This window comes from Nomascus leucogenys, chromosome 6 (genome assembly GCF_006542625.1).
Source record: "Nomascus leucogenys isolate Asia chromosome 6, Asia_NLE_v1, whole genome shotgun sequence".
Classification (NCBI taxonomy): Eukaryota; Metazoa; Chordata; class Mammalia; order Primates; family Hylobatidae; genus Nomascus; species Nomascus leucogenys.
In genome coordinates, this window is record NC_044386.1 from 9712787 (window position 1) to 9736790 (window position 24004).

At 50.2% G+C, this 24004-nt stretch overlaps 1 protein-coding gene across 2 annotated transcripts in view; it reads left to right on the forward strand.

Annotated features, from left to right (window-relative positions):
* Positions 1-3459: 3459 nt before the first annotated feature.
* The window catches only part of ANKRD33B (ankyrin repeat domain 33B), a 105865-nt gene continuing 85320 nt past the window's right edge, over positions 3460-24004 (forward strand). Inside the window, exon 1 of one of the 2 annotated variants that reach the window (XM_003263163.2) lies at positions 3460-4210. In XM_003263163.2, coding sequence (XP_003263211.1) covers positions 3857-4210 — 354 coding nt within the window. In that variant the 5' untranslated portion in view covers positions 3460-3856. The remainder of the gene's footprint in view (positions 4211-24004) is intronic. The other variant, XM_030813909.1, reaches the window with a different exon arrangement.

A 24004-nucleotide genomic window follows, 5' to 3' on the forward strand; every position in this document is an offset into this window, starting at 1 on the left:
TACAGAACAATTTATATCAAGGCGAATGGATACTTTAATTTTCATACTAACGAAAGTTAACACTGTTGCTAAATTCCAGACAATGTGAGAAGGTTTTAAATCACTCTCTCGTTCAGTTCTTCATTTAGCCTTCGGAGTTGGGAGCTGGTTATTTTATTTTCTTCTTTGGTGGGGGATGGAGTCTCACCTTGCCACCCAGGCTGGAGTACATTGGCACAATCTCGGCTCACTGCAACCTCTGCCTCTGAGGTTCAAGCAATTCTCCTGCCTTAGCCTCCCGAGTAGTGGGGACTATAGGCGTGCAGCACCACATCTGGCTAATTTTTGTATTTTTAGTAGAGATGGGGTTTCACCATGTTGGCCAGGTTGGTCTCGAACTCCTGACCTCAAGTGATCTGCCCACCTTGGCCTCCCAAAGTGCTGGAGCTGGTTATTTTATGAACACTATGGTGCACTTGTGTGCTCCTCCACCATTAGGTTCCCCCTGCCTCCCTCCTTCCAAACCAAGGTGGGGCGGGCCCTATAGGTGCGTGCAGTTTTCTCTCTCTTCAAGATAAACATACTGCTTGTAATTTTGAAAGGCATGTTACAGACATATAACTGAGCTACTACTGAATTTTTAAAAAACGGTCCAAACACAAATTATTGAACTGAATGAACAAATTGTGTAATCGCTTTGTATATCTTTCAAAATCATAACAAAATAATTCATTGAAACTTGACAGTTGGATAAAATATAATTTCTCAGAACTTCTCTTTTTGTTTTGAGACAGGGTCCCACTCTGTTGCCCAGGCCGGAGTGCAGCAGCACCATCAGGGCTCATTGCAGCCTCAACTTCTCCCCCAAGTAGCTGGGACTGCAGGCACACGCCACGACACTAGGCTATATTTTGTATGTTTTGCAGAGATGGGGTTTCACCATGTTGCCCAGGTTGGTCTTGAACCCCTGGGGCTCAAGAGATCCGTTAGACTCAACCTCCCAAAGTATTGAAATTACAGGCGTGAGCCAGCCACCACACCTGGCCTCAGAATGTTATTAATTTAAAAGTTACCCTGAGTCGGCAGTTTTGATAAGCTACTTTCTCCTACCAATGCAGATTTTGTATACATAATAAATGTTGGCTTTACTAAAAATGCCTATGCCTGATTTTGTGTCTTTTTTTTTTTTTTTGGTGTTTTGTTTTGTTTTTGAGACGCAGTCTCGCTCTGTCGCCCAGGCTGGAGTGCAGTGGCACAATCTTGGCTCACTGCAAGCTCCGCCTCCCAGGTTCACGCCATTCTCCAGCCTCAGCCTCCCGAGTAGCGGGGGCTACAGGCGCCCGCCACCACGCCCTGTTCCGTGTTAGCCAGGATGGTCTCCATCTCCTGACCTCGTGATCCGCCCGCCTCGGCCTCCCAAAATGCTGGGATTACAGGCGCGAGCCACCGCGCCCGGCTGATTTTGTGTTTCTTTTAGCCCATCTTCCAGAGATGTCCATACTCTACTGTCTTTGTTGTAAAAGAAGCATATTTTATTTTTTATTTATTGTTTCTTCTTAGCGGTTTATTTTTAAAAGACAGAAAAATGATCAGCTTGCATCCTGAATCGGACCACTTATAAACGATAGTTCTTCTTTGAAGCAGACGATGACATTTTAGTTTATATTGAAGGGGAAACACATTCAAATGCTATTTGGACTCAAATTTCTAAGGAAGAAAAGGAAGTGGTAAACTCTGAAGAAAAAACCTCTATTCCCTTGCTGCGTGACGCGGTCAGTGAGCACCAATCGCCTGCGGGAGGCCAGAAAAGGCTGCGTGGTGCTCCCCTCTCAGGACCTGGCCCTGTCCACCTGGGCCTTGGTGACGCGCAGCCGGGACTCTTGCTGTAAAGTGACGCAGTGCTCTCCCTGGGAGGACAGTGGGTCCAGCAAACCTAACTCAGCCCTCAGGGGGCACTTCAAATTGTAAATACCCCAGGCCTTTGGAAACAACCCTCAACCTTGAAAGGGGAAATTCCCAGTGGGAATTGATGCAAACTGTGGTCAGTTACCCAAAAAGGTAGAGAGTTTACTGTAATCTGGGGGCTATTTTTGGTTGCAGAAAGAATCCCCGGAGTAGAGAAGGAGGCCAGCGAGGCTCACTTCGCTGCTCGCTCAGAGCCGCCCAGGTGCGAGGGCGTCTTCCCCAGAAATGGCTGCTCCCGCGCGCCCCACCCTCCGGGGCCCTGCAGATGCCGGGTCCTGGGCCAGCAGCAGGCCCTTTGGCTCCTGCTGGAGACACTGGAAGACCAGGCGACCAGGACAGCGGGTCGGGCCAGTGCGGTGTGACACGAGGGCTCGAGCGGCTTCGCAGTTTAAACCTGTCCACAGCCTACACCCCCCACGGCTGTTTTGGATTCGGTGCCCTCGTGCCCCTCAGCTTGCCCAGCGGCACGTGGGCCTCAAGCCTTGTCCCCAGCGGCTGCGCCAGCCTAGCTTTGTTCACCTTGGGGCCGCGAGGGCCTCCCACTGGCTGGCAGCTGGTGGACAAACTGTCAAGATCTGGGGAAAAAAAGGAAGGAAGGAGGCTAGGGGGACACAGGGCTGGTGGCCTCCGCAGTCTTTGACCTGCGACGGGCGCGAGCGCGAGCGCACCACCGCGCCTTTGCGCACAGACCTTCCCTCAAGATTGGCTCACGACGCTTCCTACCCCGAAGTCAAGGGCTCCCCGTGGCAAATCCTCACACGCCCTCCTCCTCCCCGCTCATCCCCGAGGCCAGGACTGACGGGGAGAGGGCAATGCCGGGCCAGAGGGGCTCTGGGCCTGGACTGCGGCTGTCGCCCGCGGCCCTGCTCTCTTGGGCAGCCAGACGCGGGGTCAGCGCCCAGTCGCAGCCTTCGGGGCTGAGTCCGCAGATCCCAGCACGTGACACAGGCCAGGCGTGGGGACGGGGAGCTCCTCGCCGTCCGTTCCCACCCAGATGCTCCCTGAGGTTCCGGAACACCCCGCTCCCAATCCCAGGGTTTGACCAACCCTCAAGCCACGGCCGGCCCCGGTTCTGCGAGACCCGGGGATTCTGAGGATCGTCCTCCCTTCCGGGCTGGGACTCCCCCACGGCAGCCGACGGCCCCCAGTTCAGAGCGGCCCGGCCCGCAGCGCTCCCCGGGCACAGGTCCCAGGTGGGCGGCTCCGCTCCCGCGCCCGGGTCCTCCGCCCGCCAAGCGCCCCGGGGATTCCCCGGCCTCCAAGCGGCCGCGGCAGGGTGGAGTCAGCCCCGAAGCCCGGGATCCCCCGAAGGGAGAAAACCCGCTCGGCACCCCCGAAGCGGCGGGAGAAACTGGTCCCACCCCGGCCAGGGGCCCGACGCCCTCGCCGGGGGCCTGCTCCAGGGGTCCGAGGTTCCCGAAGCCAGAGGCCGGCTCCGCCCCGGCCCCCATCCCGCGGGCCGGCGGAGGGAGGAGCGGGGCCGCTCGCCGCCCGCGACTCGGGTTCGGCTTCTTTAGTGATTGCTTCTGCTTCTCTTGCGCCAGCTGTCCCCAGCTCTGGGGCAACGCTGCCATGTGCCCCGTCCCCGCGGTCGAGAGAGCGCCTGCCTGGCTCTGAACTCTGGCCAGGACGGGGCCCCAGGGGAAGGCCCCGGGGAAGGCGTGTCCCCGCGCCCCGCCCCGCCCCGCCTTGGAAAGCCCCCGCGGTCCCGCCCACCCCAGGGGCTCGCTCAGCCTCCCGAGACTTTTTTCGTTGAGCGCAGCCGCCTGGTGCCGGTTTCCGCCGAGCTGGAGCGCGCGGGCCACGGCTTCTCTGGGGACGCAGAAGCGAGAAGCGGGGACCTCGGCGCGCGCCCCGCGTCCCGCTCTTCCTGCCCGCGCCCCGGCCCCCGGCCCGCGCCCCGGCCGCCGGCATGGTGCTGCTGGCCGGGACCGGGCCGGAGGGCGGCGGGGCGCGCTGCATGACCCCGCCACCGCCGTCCGCACCCCGGGGCGCGCAGGTCGAGGAGGACCCCGCTGACTACGAAGAGTTTGAGGACTTCTCGAGTCTGCCCGACACCCGCAGCATCGCCTCGGACGACTCTTTCTACCCTTTCGAGGACGAGGAGGAGCACGGCGTCGAGAGCGCGGAGAGCGTCCCGGAGGGCGTCCCGGAGGCGGCGACCCTCCTGCGCGCCGCCTGCGCCAACAACGTGGGGCTGCTGCGGACGCTGGTGCGGCGGGGAGTGAGCGTCGAGGAGGCGCAGGAGACTGACCGCAACGGCCGGGTAAGCGGGCGTCCCCATAGGATTTGAGCCCCCGCACTGCCCCCGCTCCCCTCCTCCCCACCACATCTCCGCGCCTCCCAGGTCCTGGCTCCGGACGGGTCCCTCGGTCACTCAGCCGCCTCCCGGCGCGCGGTGTGCGGGGTGACCTGGGTGGCCTCCCCGTCCCAGGCTGGGGGACGCGGTGCGGGGAGGGAGCAGTTTGCTCTGCCCAAGGTGGCAGCGCGGCAGGAAACGCCAGTCCGTCGTCCTCACCGCATCCCCTTCTCGTTTACTGGCCGCCGGGGACCTCCTGACTGAATTCGCGCTGGCGGCCCGCGCTGCAATCCAGGATTGGCTTCTTGCGGCCCGGTCCCCTCCTGACCGTTACCTTTCCCCAGGTCCCTGGCAGGGCACCATTCCTCCTTGCCTGCAGGAGACGGCCCCTCCTGCCCAGCCCCCCATTTGTCCCCTGGGCCCTTCGCGCCACCCTTGTCCTAACACGCTGGGGCGCACATCGGCCCCTCCAGCCGCAATGATTTGGAAGCAACAGTTTCTTCCCTCGCCGGGACAGCTTGGTCCCCTACCCCACCTCCGCTGAGCCTTGTGGCCCGCGCCGCGACCAGCCAACGTGATCTCTGACTGGTCTGTCCGTAGGGTCACCTCCGCGAGCCAGTGCCAGCCGGGGCTTCCCAGAGGCAGGGCCTGGGGAGCGCCCCAGAGCCGCAGGCATCCACCCGGGTAGGGCAGGCGGCGTGGAGGCAGGCACAGGCTATCCGTTCGTTATGACCAGACTCAGAGAAAGCAAGAGATGTTTAGAAAAGAAAAGAAAAAAGTTGGCTTAAGAAGACCTGCGAAGGACTGGCTGGTGGAACACCTTCCACCAAGCAAAGCACTTAAAGGGAAAACTACAGAGTGACCACGGTGGCCAAGTCCCCAATAGTCTGTGTTCAGTGGGCAAATGGCAGCGTTCTCACCTGATTTTTATATTCCCCAAGGTCCGTGGTATCTGCAGATGCAGCCTAGCACGAATGCAAATGCTTTTTGCTCAGGAGCCTGCAGCTGACAGAAAACATGTGCTTTGACTTGGGGACCCGGGTGACCTTGTGCCTTTGGTTTATTCTGCAGTGGGTGGGGCAGGTGGTTTGCCCTGACTGTGGTTTGGGCTGGGCTTAGGTGGATGAGAAGCCCTCGAATGTCACTTTCAGCTTGTACTACATTGCCCCCGTGATTCAATTACCTCCCACCGGGTCCCTCCCACAACACGTGGGAATTCAAGATGAGATTTGGTGGGGACACAGCCAAACCATATCACACAACATTTGCACTTGGAGGAAGGGTCTGTGCTTTTCATGCGTTAGACAGTGAGACCTGAGGTGGGGTCCCCGTAGGTAGCATCACCTGGAGCCCTGTAGTTCCTGCTGCCGTTCCCCTTGCAATGCCTCCTCGCCCAGCCCCGGCGACACATGCCCTGGCTGGCATGTGATTAGGGCTTGGAGCCCCACCCGAAGTCCTAGGGCCTGCTTCTCAAGTTCTACATTTGGTTTAACTGAGTTTTCAGGCCCAGATGTGTGTATCAGAAACCTTGCTTTCTGGAAGCCCGTATGGGGGCCAGCTTTAAAGGAAGCCTCACCAAGCTCATAAAGGAACAGGTGGGGTGGGTCTCTCCCCCTGTGCTGGGCAACCTGGTGGTCTCCAGTGGGCTGGAATGGGCACAGGAGGGGCCTGGCTCGCCCGGTCCCCACTCTAGGGCACCACTGGGCTCAGCTTTATATAATGTTTCCTTTAGGGGCAAAACATAAATGTTTGAAAACAGCTGCATTGAAGAAAACTGACAGCAACGTAAACCATCCCTAGGGGCTCGAGCCTAACAGACTGAGTGTCCCGGCCACACAGCAGAGAGGCAGGGAGGCTGCAGCAGCTCTCTGCCTCAGTTTCCTCATCTGTAAAATAGGGATAACGGCAGCCTCTCCTCTTAGGATGTGAGCATAAAATGGCTTAGTGCCCACAAGGCTCTGAGAAGGCCTGGCCCCAGGCTTGTGTTTACCATCTTGTTTCTCATTTGCCTGCCTTCTCTTGGCTTGGAAAGAGCACCTTCCAGTTTTATTTTGTTTTGTTTCATTTTTTTGTCTTCTGCCAGGCAAGGCTTTTTCTCTCTCTGCTTTTCTTCCCCCTTGATTAAAGCAGAAGTGAAGACTTCGTTTCTCTGCGTCACGTAAAATAATGATGTAGGCCCGAACATAGCCTGCTAACTTAGAGACCCCTAGATTCTTTCATCTTTGGATCAGACGGAGCAGGGCCTGTGTTCTGTGCTTTGGGGGGTCAGTGGGGGGAGCGAGGCAGGAGCCTCCATTCTTTTCATTAGCTTCTCAAGGCTGTTGATCAAACAGCCTCCATCTTCCTGAAAAACAGCTGAAAGAATCAAGTGTGGCAAAGCCTCGATGCCCTGCTGTGTGGTAAATGGAGTGTTTACCGCAGACCTACTAGGTGCCCCCGCTAGGTACTTTAGCAGACTCAAAACCGAATCCGGCAGTCCCTGCCTTTGAGAGTCCCAGCCTTTTAGCGAGAAGAACTTGCAGAGGAAGAGCGGCTAGCTAAGACCTAGGAAACTGGGAGATGGACTGCTTTTCGCATGACGGTGTCCAGTCTCCCCGACGGCAGCATGGCTCACCCCCTCACTGCCTGCAGGCTCCTGGTTTAAGGGCACCTTCCCTGGGAGGCTTTTCTGTCTCCTCTTATCCAAGCCTACAGAACCTAGAGCTGAGCAAGGGTAATGTAGGCATTCAGACATTTAGGGCTGAAATTATAAATAGGACGGTCATTTAGAGAGCAGGTGACGTTTGAGCGGAGACGGTATCTAGGGGAAAAAGGAGTTAGACGGAGGGAACAGTATGTGCAAAGACTGGGGTGCAAAGACTGGGGTGGGAACCTCGTTGGAGCCTGGTCTCCCAGCTTATCATGATTAGTGGCAGTGAAAACCTTAAAGAAGGCCGAGACAGCTTTGGTGCGGTGGAGGGGTAATTGCATTAATGACAGAATGACAGCTCACAGGTACAGCCCACAGCCGGCTTTCCAGGAGGAAATGATCTCTAAAGGCGTCTAAACTTTTCTGGGACATGCTTGTTGAGCTCTTCGTCTCTGGGCATTTAAGAAAGGAACTTTGCCTGAGCTGACAGGAATTCCATTTGGTCTGGGTAACTAAGGGTCAGATGTGTTTTGTTTAAGAAAATGCATTCTCTCCTGCCTCCTGAGATTGGTAGAATGTTGGATGTGGCTCAGCACACCATTTTCCTTCTAAAATATTTATTGCTCTAAAAGCATTGCATGATTTAATATGCAACATGTAAATATTTGTCAGATAATTGCCCAATAACATTCGAAGGTTGCTCCCAATGTCTTCTGGATTTATGGTTGTTTTGTTCCCTCTGACTTGAGGCAGTGAAAGCTGCCATAATTCTTTTTCTTAATTCTTCTCTTCCACTTACTATCACCTGAAGTTCACCTTTATGGCCTTGGCGGCTCTTGAGATGACAGTGAAAACACACAGAGTGTGTTGTTTTAATTGTTGCAGAAGGGCAGTTTAGATGTCAGACAGCTCTTGGACTTAATTAGGCCCAAATACGTGCTCAATTTAAAATACTGCACTCCTGTCTTGATGAGATTCTGCTTCTGCATGTTCGTGTTTATTTGTTTTTGAGACTGAGTCTTGCTGTCACTCAGGCTGGAGTGCAGTGGCGCAATCTCTGCTCACTGCAGCCTCCGCCTCCCGGGTTCAAGTGCATCTCCTGCCTCAACCTCCCAAGTACCTAGGATTACAGGCATGCGCCACCACGCCCGGCTAATTTTTGTATTTTTAGTAGAGACGGGGTTTCACCATGATGGCCAGGCTGGTCTCAAACTCCTGACTTCAAGCGATCCTCTTGCTTGGCCTCTCAAAGTTCTGGGATTACAGGTGTGAGCCACCGCGCCTGGGCTGCTTCTGCGTGTTTAAATTTCCAGGGTCTCTTGGTGATGTTTTCCAAAGGCCCCTCCACTGGTTTGTTTTGTTAGGTCAGCAAAGCCCACATCACACCCAGTGTGGGTGTTTCCCTTTACTCTTGAGGTGCTTAAAATTACAACTTAATTTTCATAGATTTATAGCGATGATCAAGGCTTTATCTTGAAATGTACGTGAGAAAATTTTGTTTTTATTTATTTATTTTAATGCTTCAGAAAGATTTATAAGCTCCAGAATCACTTTTCCCCTAAAATGAGAATCCAGTTGTTGCAACAGCCCTCCATCTTTACCGGCCCTCGGTGCTCATGGCATGCGTGTGCACAGAAACGGGCTGACTAGCGTAGAAAGTGACTTCTCTGGTTCTTGTTAGTTACCATAGAAAGTGAATTCTGGCCTCAGACCTCTGTATGCTTGTGGAGGGCCTGCAAGCACAAGCTTTGCTTTTTAGGAATGTATATTAGGCTGGGCATGGTGGCTCCTTCCTGTAATCCCAGCACTTTGGGACACCGAGGCAGGTAGATCACTTGACCCTAGGAGTTTGAGAACAGCCTGGGCAACGTGGTGAAAGCCCATCTCTAAAAAAATACAAAAATTAGCCAGGCATGGTGGTGGACGCCTGTAGTCCCAGCTACTAGGGAGGCTGAGGCAGGAGACTCACTTGAGCCCAGGAGGCGGAGGTTGCAGTGAGTTGAGATTTCACCACTGCACCCCAGGCTGGGCGACAGAACAAGACCCGTGTTTGAAAAGAAATAAATAAATAGAGGCATGTATTCTAGTGTTTTAGTTGCATCTCCAAATTCTGAACTGTGAGAAAGGGGGCGAGGAGGCCAAATTGAGCAGAATGCTAGACCGGGAGTCCGAGGGGCTGGAGTCAGAGGAAGTCTCAGCTGAAATGGGCTTGGCGATGGGTGGGCTGGCAAATGTCTGCCTCTTCCTCTTCTGCTGACTGTGGTGGGGAGCACTCTGAGTCTAGCAGCAGTAGAGAGGCCCATGTGTTTTTTGTTTGTTTGTTTTTGTTTTTTCTGTTTAGAGCTGGAGTCTCACTCTGTCACCCAGTTTAGAGTTCAGTGGTGTGATATCAGCTCACTGCAACCTCCGTCTCCAAGGTTCAAGCGATTCTCCTGACTCAGCCCCCTGACTAGCTGGGATTACAGGCATGCGCCACCACGCCCGACTAATTTTTATGTTTTTAGTAGAGACGGGGTTGCACCATGTTGGCCAGGCTGGTGTCAAACTCCTGAGCTCAAGTGATCCACCCACCTTGGCCTCCCAAAGTGCTGTGATTGCAGGCATGAGCTACTGCACCCAGCCCCCATGTGTTTTTGATATAAGAGTGTCAGTCATCTGTGGCCACAATCATGCTGCTTAATGAATAGCTACAAAACCTCATAGGTGTTTACAACTGTAAATGTTTTGCTGGGGGTGGCCTGTCTCAGCTGATGGAGGCTGGATTTGCTCATTCGTCTGCATTCAGCTGGTGGTCAGCTGCGAATGGCAAGACCAAAACAGTCTTAACTGAGAGGACTCATCGCTGCTCCATTTGGTCTCTCATCCTCCAGCAGGCAGGCTCGGCTTGTTTTCCATGGCAGGGGCAGGGTTCCAGGGTATCCACAAGAGATGTGGATAAAGGGAGGGGAAGAATTGTAGTCATTTTTGCAGTCGGTTTGCCAGAATAAGGATGAGACTTTGATACGGATTCGCTGATAAGCTCTCCCTCTGGGCCATCTCAAGCTGAACATGTGGTCTGCAGTGTGCTTCTAGCTTTTGAGCTGGGGCTGGGAGCTGTGGAGTCCCTGGAGGGGAGCTTGAGGTCTGAAGGAGTCAGTAGGTTTTGCCAGAGTTTTCTGGCTGATGCAGTGTGGCTGCTTTGTCAGATATTGCTTATTTTATTTTATATTATTTTGAGATAGAGTCTCACTCTGTTGCCCAGGCTAGAGTACAGTGGCATAATCCTAGCTCACTGAGCCTTGACCTCCTGGGCAAAAATGAACCTCCCTCCTCAGCCTTCTGAGTGGCTGGGACTACAGGTGCACACCACCATGCCAGGCTAATTTTTATTTATTTTTTGTAGAGACAGGATCTTGCTATGTTGCCCAGCCTGGTCTCAAACTCCTGGCATCAAGCAGTCCTCCTGCCTCGGCCTCCCAAGGTGCTGGGATTATAGGCATGAGCTACCATGCCTGGCCTCCTTTATTCTTTTTAATCAGATTCTTTAACAACATGACTCAAATACCTTTTTTTTTTTGTCGATTAGGACCCATTAAATAAGAGAAAATGGGCATTGAGTTTTTTTTAAAAATTCCTTGATATAAATGTGTTTGTGTTTATAACATTGTAATTATTATTATTATTGGTCAGCTGCCAACCTGAAAACAAACACAACAGGTAGAATAACCTACTTCAAGCCTGTACTTACAGTGCTGATTTCCCCCATAGTCTGTGACTTTGCCCCGATCTTCAGTGTGAAATGGAGAGGGGGCTCTGCTGCGTTTCGGTTTCTTGAGTACTTATTTTAAAATCTTATTTGTTTATTTGTTTATTTTTTTGAGATGGATCTCGCTCTGTTGCCCAGGTTGGAGTGCAGTGGTGCGATCTCGGCCCACTGCAACCTCCACCTCCCGGGTTCAAGCGATTGTCCTGCCTCAGCCTCCAGAGTAGCTGGGACTACAGGCATGCGTCACAATGCCCAGCTAAATTTTGAATTTTGAGTAGAGACGGAGTTTCACCATGTTGGCTAGGCTGGTCTCAAACTCCTGACCTCAGGTGATTCACCCACCCCAGCCTCCCAAAGAGCTGGGATTACAGGTGTGAGTCACTGCGCCTGGCCTCTTGAGTATTTATTTGAACCAACAGGTGTCCACAATGGGGCTTGTGCCTGGACCCCAGAGTGTGCTTTTTGTTTCCTAGTCCTGATCTCCAGCTCTGATTTTTTTAGATTGAGGAAATATCCATCACCTCAAGGGGTTAATAGTTTTCTGAAATAAATTTAAAAAACAAAATTTGGATAAATTTAAACAACAATGACAAAGTTGAAAAAAATGTGAGTCCAGATTTCTAAGGTGTTTTGCACCAGGTAGTCTCCCAGAGATGGTGGTTCCCAGCTTGGACTGTATGTTAGAATCATCTGGAAAGGTCTATAAAACTCCAAGTGCCCAGGCCACATCTCAGAATTAAGTGAGAATCTGAGGGTGAGATAAGGCATCAGTATTTTCTTTTCTCTTTCTTTTTTTTTTTTTTTTTTTGAGACGGAGTTTTGCTCTTATTGCCCAGGCTGGAGTGCAGTGGCGCAATCTCGGCTCACTGCAACCTCTGCCTCCCAGGTTCAAGTGATTCTTCTGCTTCAGCCTCCCAAGTAGCCGGGATTACAGGCACCTGCCGCCACGCTTGGCTAATTTTCGTATTTTTAGTAGAGATGGGGTTTTACCATGTTGGCCAGGCTGGTCTCGAACTCCTGACCTCAGGTGATCTGCCCACCTTGGCCTCGCAAAGTGCTGGGATTACAGGCGTGAGCCACTGTGCCCGGGCAGGGCATCGGTGTTTTCTAAAGCTCCCAGAGTCATTTCAATGTGCAGCCAACACTGACAACCACTGCTGCAGACTCTTGAACTCAAAGTGGGGTCCTGAGACCTGGAGCAGGGGGTTCCCTGCTGGGGAACTTGTTAGGAGTGCAGAATCCCAGCCCTCCCCACCAAGACCTGCTGAGTCAGGGCCTACTTTTCAACAAAACCTGCCAGGGGCTTTGGAGGCAATGGAGCCTTTGAGAAGCTTTAGCACAGAGCATCTCATTCTACCCCTGGAACCCTGTGATGTGGATGTGGGTGTCTGTGGTGAATGGATGAAGTTACAGGTTCAGGGAGGTGCCATAGGTGCTCCCGTGGTGGAGCCAGGAGGCAGTTCCAGTGCAGTCTGAGTCTGAAACTTACCATCCCCACAACACATGGCTTCACCTACTGCCCATGCCGCAGCATTAGTGTCAGGCAGCCCCATCTGGGCCTGTTCCCTGAGTGGACATTGGAATGCAACTTCTGTTTCCTTGTCTCAGAAAAAGTGTGCCACTATGAATGCACTTAACACCCTTCACTGGGCACCTTTGCTGAGCACAGGCTGACGTGGTTACACCTGCTTCTTCCTGGGCCTCCCTGTCTATGCCTCTCCCAGCTGGAATGTCCCTTGCCAGAAGTGTGGGTCCTAATTCAAGGGCCAGGTAAACATCCCAGAAACAGAGGCCAGAGAGAAATGCTTCATTCTTCATTCCCATCCGATCAGATGCCTACTTCTGATCTGAGTTTCGTTAGACCTGACATAAATATGCCTCTGGAAGCGTATGTCGTTCTTTCTCTGTTTCTTTGAAATTGCTCTCAAATCCCACCACTCCAATCCAATCAGTTGCCACGAGCCAGCTGTGACATGGGATTTCACTTCTACCTCAATTTCTGTATCTCTGACTTAGTAGAAATAAGTAAAATCCACCTTCAACTGTCCTTTAAATTCAGGGACACCATTTAAAAATAATCTCTTCCAGCTGGGCGTGGTGGCTCACACCTGTAATCCCAGCACTTTGGGAGGGCTAGGTGGGCAGATCACGAGGTCAGGAAATGGAGACCATCCTGGCCAACACGGTGAAACCCCATCTTTACTAAAAATCCAAAAAATTAGCTCAGTGTAGTGGTACACACCTGTAGTCCCAACTACTCGGGAGGCTGAGGCAGGAGAATCACTTGAACCTCAGAGGCAGAGGTTGCAGTGAGCTGAGATCACGCCACTGCACTCCAGCCTGGGCAACAGAGCGAGACTCTGTCTCAAAAACAAACAAACAAAAAAACTCTTCCAGTTCTTTTATGGGCATACATATTGTATTAGTCTGCTTTCATACTGCCGTAAAGAAATAAAGAACTGCCTGGGACTGGGTAATTTATAAGAAAGAGGTTTAATTGACTCACAGTTCCGCATGGCTGGGAAGGCCCCAGGAAACTTACAATCATGGCAAAAGGCGAAGGGGAAGCAAGGCATGTATTACCACATGGCGGCATGAGAGAGAGAGAGTGAGGGGGGGAAGTGCCACATTAAAACCATCAGATCTTGTGACAACTCACTATCGTGAGAACAGCAAGGGGGAATCTGCCCCCGTGATCCAATCACCTCCCACCAGGCCCCTCCTCTGACATGTGGGGATTATAATTTGAGATGCGATTTGTGTGGGGACACAGGGAAACCATATCACATACTTAATGACGTCAAGGACTCCTGACACTGTACGTTATCTTAAACTCTGACATCACCAGATCTACAAACAGGTAAGACCATCATACCCCTCCACTCCCCGTCACAACTAAAAGGGGCATCCTCTCAGTCATGCTCTTCACATCTGTGTGACGCCATCAACCACTTCCTTGCCCCGGGCTCTTTTACACATGCACAAACATGCGTGAGCATGTGTGTACACACAGACACACACACACACATATCATTCCACCGGCTGTCTAGAACACTTCCACCTTTTGTGAATGAAACATATTTTCTATTTTCTTTGTTCGCATATTTTAATAACTTTTCTACATCCTTATTTCTTTCAATTAAAAGGATTTATGTATTCTTTTACATATGGAATTGTCTTGACTTAATTTGAAGAAAAGTTTCACGTGGTTATGATTTAGAATTATTAGCCCAGTAGGCTGTAAAGCCAAGCTCAAGAAAATTCAAAAAAGTGGCGTCGTAAACACCATGTTCTCTGAATTTGGTTAATTTTTTTTTTTCTAAGTCTAACACAGTTCTAAATAACTCCTAGGTAAAAAGGGAGACCATAATGTAGATTAGAGCTGAAAAGTAATAAAAATATTACATATCAAAATTTGTAGGGAAAAGCAAAAGTCATATCTTGAAGGAAAATTATAGGTAGAATAAAACTAATGGAAGGAAATAATCAAATGAAAAGCACAAATTGATGAAATGATGAAGATTATATATCCAGGACAAAAGCTGATTCTCTGAAAGTAATAATAAAATAGATATTTTTGACAATAGCTGTCATCAAAAAGAGAAATAGCACAAATTTGAAAATACAAGATAACAGGTTATAGCAGTTAAAAACAAAGATTAAAAAGAGATCCTGTAAGAATGTCATCCTATTAAATTTTAAAATTGGCCAGCTGCAGTGGCTCACGCCTGTAATCCCAGCACTTTGGGAAACTGAAGGAGGAGAGTTGCTTAAGGCCAGGTGCTCAAGACCAGCGTGGGTGACATAGCAAGACTTTGTCTCTACAAAAAAAAAAAAAAAAAAAAAAATTAAAAATTAGTCGGGTGTGGTGGCACATGCCTGTTGTCTTAGCTACTGGGAAGGCTGAGGTGGGAGGATCACTTGAGCCCAGGAATTCAAGGCTGCAGGATGAGCTAGGATGGTGCCACTGCACTCAGCCTGGATGACACAATGAAACCCTGTTTCCAAGAAAAAAAAATATTCTCACTTAAGAGTCTTGCTGGCGGGCCGGGCGCGGTGGCTCACACCTGTAATCCCAGCACTTTGGGAGGCCGAGGTGGGCGGATCATGAGGTCAGGAGATCGAGACCATCCTGGCCAACATGCTGAAACCCCATCTCTACTAAAAATACAAAAATTAGCTGGGCACGGTGGTGTGCGCTTGCAATCCCAGCTACGCGGGAGGCTGAGGCAGGGCAGGAGAATTGCTTGAACCAGGGAGGCGGAGGTTGCAGTGAGCCGAGATCGCGCCACTGCACTCCAGCCTGGCAACAGAGCGAGACTCCGTCTCAAAAAAAAAAAAAAAAAAAAAAGAGTCTCGCTGGATTTATTACTCCTTCCCCGTAGTCCTAATTATATGCCATTGTTGGGCCTTACCTTTATGAATAAGTAAACAGGGCCTGGCAAACGGAACCAGTTTTCTGTCCTTTAGAGCTAGAGCTAAGGGTAAATGTGGTGGGCAGAGTCCCCTATTTAAGTTGGAGAGCTTTCTGTAGGTTCCCCGAGCATGGCTAACACCATCTCCAGAGACCTTCTGCTGCGCATTCAAGCACTTCTAGGCCACTCTGCTTCCCTTCACAGGGACACTGACTTACCCTTGCTGGTTTAAAAATAAAGGAAGGCCAGGGAGTTACAGGGAGTGAAAAGAGCCAGTCTCAGAAGATTATATGCTGTATACTTCCATTGACTTCACAGTCTTGAAATAATGCCGTTGTGGAGATGGAGAACTGATCAGAGGCTGCTGGGGCCGAGCGTGGGGAGGGGAGAAGTGTTACCATAAAGGGGTAGCTGGAGGGGGCCTTTCAGTGCTGGAACCTTTCTGTGCCTTGATTGTGGTGGTTACAGGAAGCTATGTGGGGGTTAAAATTGCACAGACTGACGTATACACACACACACACACACACACACACACACGATTGTGTGCATACAGATGCAATCTGAATAAGCTGCGTGGATTCCAGCAGTGTCAAGTTCGTGGCATTGTTATTGTATGGTAGTTGTGGAAGATGCTACCTTTGGGGAGGACAGGTGAAGGGTACAAGTTCTTGGGCTGTAACTATTTCAGAATAAAAAGTTGAATGAGCGTGAAAGGCTGCACGCATGACCTTTTTTCTGTAGCCTTGTTTCCATGAATCGATCGAATTTTGGACATGAAAGCAGGGTCAGACCTAGTTATTAATAGGTGGGAAGAGGACTCACTGGAAATATTGGGCAACAGAACCTGGCTACCTTCACTGTGGTTCATGGGCCAGCAGCGTTGGCATCGCCTGGAAGCTTCTACCAAATGCAGGATCTCAGGCCCCTGAGAATCTGCATTTTAAGGTCCTGAGATGATTTGCACATACATTTAAGTTTCAGGAGCTCTAGAACTTTTCTTACAGTAGAAATCCAGTTTGTTGGTTACGTGATCCTGGACAAGTCCCACAATCTTTTGATCTTAGTTTCCTTTAGATCCCCCTCTAGAAACTGGGAGGCTTACTATGAAGATAATAACACCTCCTAGAGGTTCTAGGCAGAATTAACGAGTAAGTTATAGAGAACTTGTGCTGTAATAGACACTCAGTAAAGTGTCTTATATAAGAACTTGTGCCGTAATAGACACTCAGTAAACAGAGCTGTTGTTTCTATGGGCGAATGAATCTCCAGATGGTTTTCCAGTACTGCTAGTTCCATTTTAGCCAAGGGGAAAAGAGGAAGCAAATTGAATGTTTAACCAAAGAGGAGTAGTTAAGAAAATAGCACGTCCACATGGCGAGGCCTCTTTTGTAACTGTTAAAAGTGGCAGCCAGTGCCATGGGGAGAAGCCCAGAAGAGAGCAGAGGAGGGTGCTGGTGCTTCTGGTGCATCTTGTGGGCACCTCGGATGACGCGAGGGTGGAGCCTGAGACGCTGGCCCAGGAAATGGAACAGAAGCCTATTGTGGGTGGGAGGAGAATCGGAAGTGGCAGAAGGAGAGCTTTTCAAGAAGGGGGAGGAAGCTGGTGCCAGGGATGGTCACAAACCTTTCCTTCTTTCTTTTCCCTTCCCTTTCCCCTTTCCCTTTTCTTTTCTTTTCTGAGATGGAGTTTCGCTCTTGTTGCCCAGGCTGGTGTGCAATGGCACAATCTTGGCTCACTGCAACATTTGCCTCCCGGGCTCAAGCAATTCTCCTGCCTCAGCCTCCCAAGTAGCTGGGATTACAGGTGCGCACCACCACACCTGGCTAATTTTTGTATTTTTAGTAGAGACGGGGTTTCACCGTGTTGGCCAGGCATGTCTCGAACTCCTGACCTCAAGGGATCCACCTGCCTCAGTCTCCCATAGTGCTGGGATTACAGGCGTGAGCCACTGTGCCCGGCTGCCTTTCTCTTTTCTTCAGCATTTCCCTTGAGTACCAGTTACTGCAAAGACCCATCCTGGGTCTTGCAGGGATTGATTCTGTCCGATGCTGGGCTATGCACTGGCAGCCGTGGTGGATTCCCGGGTTCTCCCCACATCTGCTTCCCTTTAACGCTGTCAAGGCAGCCATCCAAAGGGCCTGGCCCTTTCCATGTGTAGCGGGAGGGTCAGTCTGTATCGTTTCCTTCTAGACCTTGCAGCTTTTGTATTTTAAAACTCGAGAGACAATAGTCATCTCCTAAAAATAGCAGCAGTGACATAGCTCCGCAGTCAGTTTTGCTGGCACTGGGAATTCAGCTTTTGTCTCTGGTGTTAGATAATGGGCAGGTTTCTAGGAAATGAATTCCATGTACAGTACAGCCAGGTCCAGTTGACCTCACTGGGGACCTTGAACCCAGCTTGCTGCACCATGGGGTCCTTTAGTCAGCTCCCTGCTGACCTCCATGCCTTGGAGGGTCCAGGTCTTTGGGGGATGTGTTTCCTTGGGAGTACAAAGGCCCTAGACACTTAAGAGTCGCGTTTTAGGAAGCTGGCACGGCCTGTGATGGGCCCTCAGGAGTGGGGAAAGGGGCAGTGCCTTGTCACCTCTATGTCCTCTGTTGAAGAGTGAACTGCACCAGGCATCTCTGAGGCTCTTTCACACACTGTGATGGGTGGAAGGCCACTTTCAGCTGCAAGTACAGGCCCTGTGGGCGATCAGCTCATTCTAGTTTGCCTGGGACTTTCCGGTTTTTTGTTTTTAGCACTGAAAATCCTGCATCCTGGGCAACCTGTCCCCAGGAAACTGGGATGGTTAGTCACCCTGCCTATGAACAAGGCCACCCTTAGGTTGAGGCTGCACACAGAGGGCTGCCTAAGAGAAGCTGAAGGACCCACCAACTGCAGAATTTCTCCTTTAGCACTATCTGGCCCCTGACTTTGGAGGAAAGCAGCGTGTTAAGTTACATTATCTGGAAGGAAGCACTGGACTAAACTTAGTCCCTTATACTGGGTTCTTTTATCACACAAGAAAGCCATCACCCAGCCAGGGGCAGGGCCCGCACGGGGACACAGGACAGATAGATCTTCTTGGGGGGATTTTGGGAGATAGGACAGCCCTTGATCAGAGAGGGCCCATGGGGTGGAGGGTGGGGCTGGATTGGAGTTGGGGAAATGTAGATTAAAACATTTCTTGAAAAAATTCAGTTGCTTAAGATATGCTAGAGAAGCTACGGTCAATTTCTTTTTAATAGAAATAATCAGTTTTAAATTTTATCAAGTATAAACAAATCTGAACCATTGGGTTTATGAGGTACAAGTGTATTGACTTAATTTTGAAAAACCCCAAACCTATCTCATTTTTTAGAGATAGTGATTTACAGTGACTCTACTAATAATTTTATTGGGTCTAATAATACTTAAGATACTCTTGGCTGGGTGCAGTGGCTCATGCCTGTAATCCCCCAGCGCTTTCAGGGACTGAAGTGGGTGGATTGCCTGAGCCCAGGAGTTCAATACCAGCCTGGGCAACATGGTGAAACCCCATCTCTACAAAAAAATACAAAAGTTTTCTGGTCATGGTGGCATGCACCTGTAATCCCAGCCACACAGGAGGCTGAGGTTGGAGAATCACCTGAGCCCAGGAAGTCAAGGCTGCAGTGAGCCGTGATCGCGCCACTGCACTCTAGTCTGGGCAAGGGAAGTGATACTGTGTCTCAAAAAAGAAAAAAAAAAAAAAGATACTGTCTCCTTTTTTTTTTTATTCTCTAGTTTTAATCTGGTAGAGGGACCTTGAAAATACTTAAATACTCATATTACTCTTATGGATTGGTTTGGGTGAGTTCTAACATAGACAGGAAGGCTATTTTTCCTATCAATAACATCCAAGAAGCCTGCTAAGTAATGGTTTTTTTTTTTTTAAAAAACATTTGGAAAAGAATAGATTTTCCTGAACTTTGTTAAAACACAAATCAGGTGCTGAAGGGATAATTTTGAAATTCTGTATTTTGAATGTCTTTCCACTTGCAGAAGAGGTATGTAGTTTTTAAAATTTCTGAATAGAACTACTTGTGGATGACTTTGAAAAAGTCACTTTCACTCAAAAAATACCAGGTTCTTTACCTGGAAAATTAATCGATGCACATATAGATGATCTCTAGCTCTAAAACTCGATGGAATTCTATCTTATGATTAAAACAAATGAGTAGAATTAAATGATTAAAATAAAGTAGTCACGGGATGACTAGGAACAGAAATTTTTTTTTTAAAGAAACCTAGCGAAAAAGGTCAAAGTAATGGGAAATCCCCAAAAAGCATAATAAAAGGAAGCAATTTGAAAGTGAAGAAAAAGGAACCTTTTAAATAACAGCTGTATTGATACAGAATTCACATACCATACAATTCAGCCGTTTAATGTCTACAGTGGTTTTTAGCATATTCACAGTTTTGTGCAATTATCCCCACAGTTAATTTCAGAGCATTTTCATCAATTCAGAAAGAACCGCATACCTCTTAGCTTTTACCCTCTATTCCCCACCCCCTCCAGCCCTAAGCAACCATTAATCTACTCTGTGTGCCTGTTTACGTGATTTGTGGGAGAATTTTTATGAAAGGACCAGATCCTTGTAATTTTATGTCACCCTATATTGACATTTTCCTCAACAAGAGAGTAGGGCATTCACTCCACCACCAGGAGTGGCTGCCACATGCAAGACCTATGTGGGTTCTACCTGCAAGTGTCTCACCATAAATTACCTGTCAATTACGGTGGAGGATGAGGGGCTGAGTCTTTTAAAGTATGCAAAGCCGTAAGTCTGACTCATTCTGTGTTGAGCGTTGGGCCACGTTGTCTGTTCATTCATCTCTGGTTGGTTTGCTGACCTGTGGCTGCAGAGGTCCTCCGAGTGTGGTCCCCACCTAGCCTCACTTGGGACCTTACCCTAGACCCCTTGCTGGGGCAGGGTCAGCACTCAGTGTTGAGCAAACCCTCCAGTGGATTCTGTTGCCCGCTCACGTTTGAGCACCATGGATGGACTGCTTTCAGGACATCGTCTATTTTGATGTTTCTTGCCCCCCACCCCCAGCCCCACCCTGCCACCCTTCAGGTTTTCTCTCTCCCGCTTTCTTTTCTGAAGAGAAGGTTGCGATTGGTTTCTCTGGGTCTTGTCTGTTCCCTCTCGCTCCTTTCTTTTCTTGGTCCTGCTTCCGGTTTGGGGTGGGGGCAGCTCTGTGGAGAGTAGGCCAGTTGGCTTTGCCCCTGGTGGGGCGTCCAGGGGTGGGGCTTGGGAGGGACTCGGGAGTGGACAGATGTTGACAGACATCTGCTTTTGCCAGTGGCTTTGGTCCTGACTTGCCCCTAGACCAGGTCTTTTCAGTGGCCTCCTCCCACTGCCTCCTCCATCCTTCCCTCTCTGCTGGTTCTTTCCCTCCTTTTTATGAACATATTTAGATCCCTCCTGTCATAAAAACAAAACCAACCCAACACCCCAAACTCACTTGGCAGTGGGTTGGACTCTGGCACGTCCTCTAAGTCTTCTGCTTCCCAAGGCCGAAGGGCTGCCAGTCGGTGGGTCCCATGTCCTCGTCCTGCCTCCAGCCTTGGGGTGGGCTGGTTCTGCCCCTGCCAGCCTAGGGCTTCTGCCTTCTCAGGCTGCTTCTCCACAGAGTGTGTTGGCTTTATTGGCGGGCGTCATGAAAGCATCCGTGCCTGGGGCCTGGCCCCACCCCTTGAGTCCTGATTTCTTTCCCATCCCACCCACTGAGACTTCTCGTGACCTTGGCAGGGCTGCCTCCTCCTCCCCCAGGGTTTTGGGCACTATTGTCAGAATTGGAACATGAGGACAAACCTGCCTTGGGGGCTGGGATGCCAGAGCAGAGTCTCAGATTCCCTTGGCCTCCTGCCTCTCAGCCAGGTGTCCTGGGTGTGAGCAGCCTGTTCGAGGTGCACAGTGGTCTGGCCCTCTGGGCTCGCCAACACTGTGGCTCCTAGGAACTGCTCTGCGTCTGGGATCTTCTACCCTGGATCTGGGAGCCTCTTTTTGCTTTTTACTTCTTTACACTGCTCATTTTTGGTCTCCCCTGGATGGTCTGGTTTCCCTTCCTTTGTTCCATGAGGCACTTTTCACGGGCTGGCCTTTTTACTCCCTGTCATGATTAGTTTTATGAGTCAGCTGGGCCAGGCCACAGTACCCAGGTATTCAGTCAAACACTGGTCTAGGTGTTCCTGTGCAAGTATTTTGTAGCTATGGTTAACATCTATAATTAGTTGACTTTAAGTCAACGAGATGACTCTATATAATTTGGGTGGACCTCATCCAATCAGTTGAACAAAAACTGAGGTTTCCTGGAGGAGAATAAATTCTGCCTCAAAGCTGCAGCCTCAAATCCTGAGTTTCCAGCCTGCCTGCCTGCCCTGTAGATTTTGGACTTGCCAGCCCCCACAATCCCATGAGCCAATTTCTTAAAATAAATCTCTTTATGTCTGTATCTCCTCTGATTCTGTCTTTCTGGAGAGCCCTTACTGATGCATTCCCATAGGAACATTGTCTGCTGGCACAGCCTCCTCAGGCTCACGCAGCTGGTGCCAGCTCTCAGCCCTGGACCAGTTTCCTAAGAGTCATGTGTGCATTCAGCCTCATGTGCAGAGTTCCTCCTGCCAGTCTTTCCCCAGCATCTCCTTCTTAACGTATTCCTTTTGCCTCCGGGGACAGCTTCCTGGGTGTACAGCCTGTGCAGTTCACAGGCCTGTGCTTAAAAGGGCCCTATGTCTGATGTAACACTCTGCTGTTACTGTTTTAAATTCTTAATGGTTTTGAACCAAGGCCTGCATTTTCATTTTGTACTGGGGCTGCAAAGTACGGAGCTGGTCCTGGCTGTCCCTGCATTTCTGGCTGCCCATGTTTACAATCCTAGAGTCAGCCCAGCCTTCCTCGTCTCCTGTATCCAGTCACTTCCCAAGCAGCGGGGGATGTCCACCATGATGGTCTCCCACGTTTCATTGGGGTCTCACTTAAACAAGTGCTATAACCCCCTGCCCTGGAGTCTCTCACCAGTCTGTTCTGCTGCCACGTGTAGATTTATCTTCATGTATGTGGCTTTTTTATTTTCTTTTTTACAGCAGCATCGTCTTTGGAAACTCTCCCTGCAGGGCTCCTCCCAACAGTTCTCCAGATGCTTCCCTCTGTGTCACAGAAACCAGGGGACTTGCTGTCCCCCCCCAGCTGTGCACTGTGCCTCCTGCTCCCTGATCTGCCATGGTGGATCCTTGTTCCCCATGGACCACACACCTGTCCCTCCTTTGACTGCAAGGCCACTCAGGGGTCCCCTCCCATGGACTTCCTGTGGGCCCCTTTGCTGCATGGCTTCCCCGACTTTGGACCCTCATCGCAGTTCGCAACTTGGTATAGATGCCTTTCATTCTGCGTTGTTTTATACTGATTGGTGGATATTTTCTCTTGAAGCTTGGTCAGCTCCATGAGGGAGATGCTCAACCTCATTCGGTTTCTGCCCTGTGCAGTCCGGCAGTCGGTTGCACATGGTTGGTGGATGATTGTCCCTGCTTTTTTTTTTTTTTCTTTTTTCTTTTTTTTGAGATGGAGTTTTGCTCTGTTGCTCAGGCTGGAGTGCAGTGGGGCAATCTCGGCTAACTGCAGCCTCCACCTCCAGGGTTCAAGTGATTCTCCTGCCTCAGCCTCCCGAGTAGCTGGGACTACAGGTGTATGCTACCACGCCTGGGTAATTTTTTTGTATTGTTAGTAGAGACAAGGTTTCCCCATGTTGGCCAGGCTGGTCTTGAACTCCTGACCTCAGATGATCCTCCTGCCCCGGGCCTCCCAAAGTGCTGGGATTACAGGCGCGAGCCACTGCGCCCGGCCTATCCCTGCTTTTTGAACATTATTCAAGTACCGTGCCCTGTTGCCAGTTACATACACTATTTTGAAAATTCTTAAAAATAGGGTAGGTCTCAGCACTGTGGACATTTCAGTTCCAATAATGCTTTGCTGTGGGAACCCGTCCTGTGCATGGCAAGGTGCTGAGTAGCATCCCTGGCCCCTGCCCACTGGATGCCAGCACCAGTGCCTTCCCCTCTGTGACAACGAAAGTCTCCAGACATTGCCAGTTTCCCCTGTTGAAGTCACTGGAATAGGGATAGAGACTGAAGGGAGTAAGGTTGTTGGAATTGTGAACCTGGGCGCCTTCTTACCTGGAAGGATCTGTGTGGTATTTGGCACGCCTTGCGGCTCTCTCCTGCCTCTTCCTCACCAAGAGTTTTGTCAGGTGTTTTTTACAGTTAAAGAGTTTATGTACTTTGGTAGGAAAATTGTGTTTACCAGCCCCTCGAACAGGCGGTCCTATTCTGTAAGATGGAAAATACCTATAATTAGAATTCCTGGCTCTGTAAATGCTTCTCTCTTTGTTATTTGGAGTTTTTGTTGTTGTTTGAATCTTAACATTTGACTGTATTTTCCTCTTGAAGTTGTAATAAGACAAGGGAGCTTTTAAAAGTGTAATCTGAGGAGATTAGCCCCAGGAGGCATGAAATATCCATCCGAAGATCACAGTCGGTCTTTCGAGGACATCCTGCCACGTTTATCCAGTGTCCAGCGTGAGCAGCCTAGAAGACGAGTGTTGGCAGCTGCCACCTGCCCGGTGAAAATGTAATTGACAGGAAGTTAATGAGGGGCCAGAGATGACTGTTTTATGCCTAACAGAACTGCATGACACGTGTTTTACCAAGAAATCATGCATTTGGCTTTGATTTTCAAAGTGATTTTTATGAACTAATAACACTTCAAGCAGGCACTTTCTCTGTTGGAATTCTCCCTTTAAAAAGAACTGTCAGCTGGGGGCGGTGGCTTATGCTTGTAATCCCAGAAATTTGGGAGGCTGAAGTGGGCTGATCACTTGAGCTTGGGAGTTCAAGACCAATCTGGGCAACATAGTGAGACCCTGTCTCTACAAAAAATGCAAAAATTAGCCAGATGTGGTGGTACA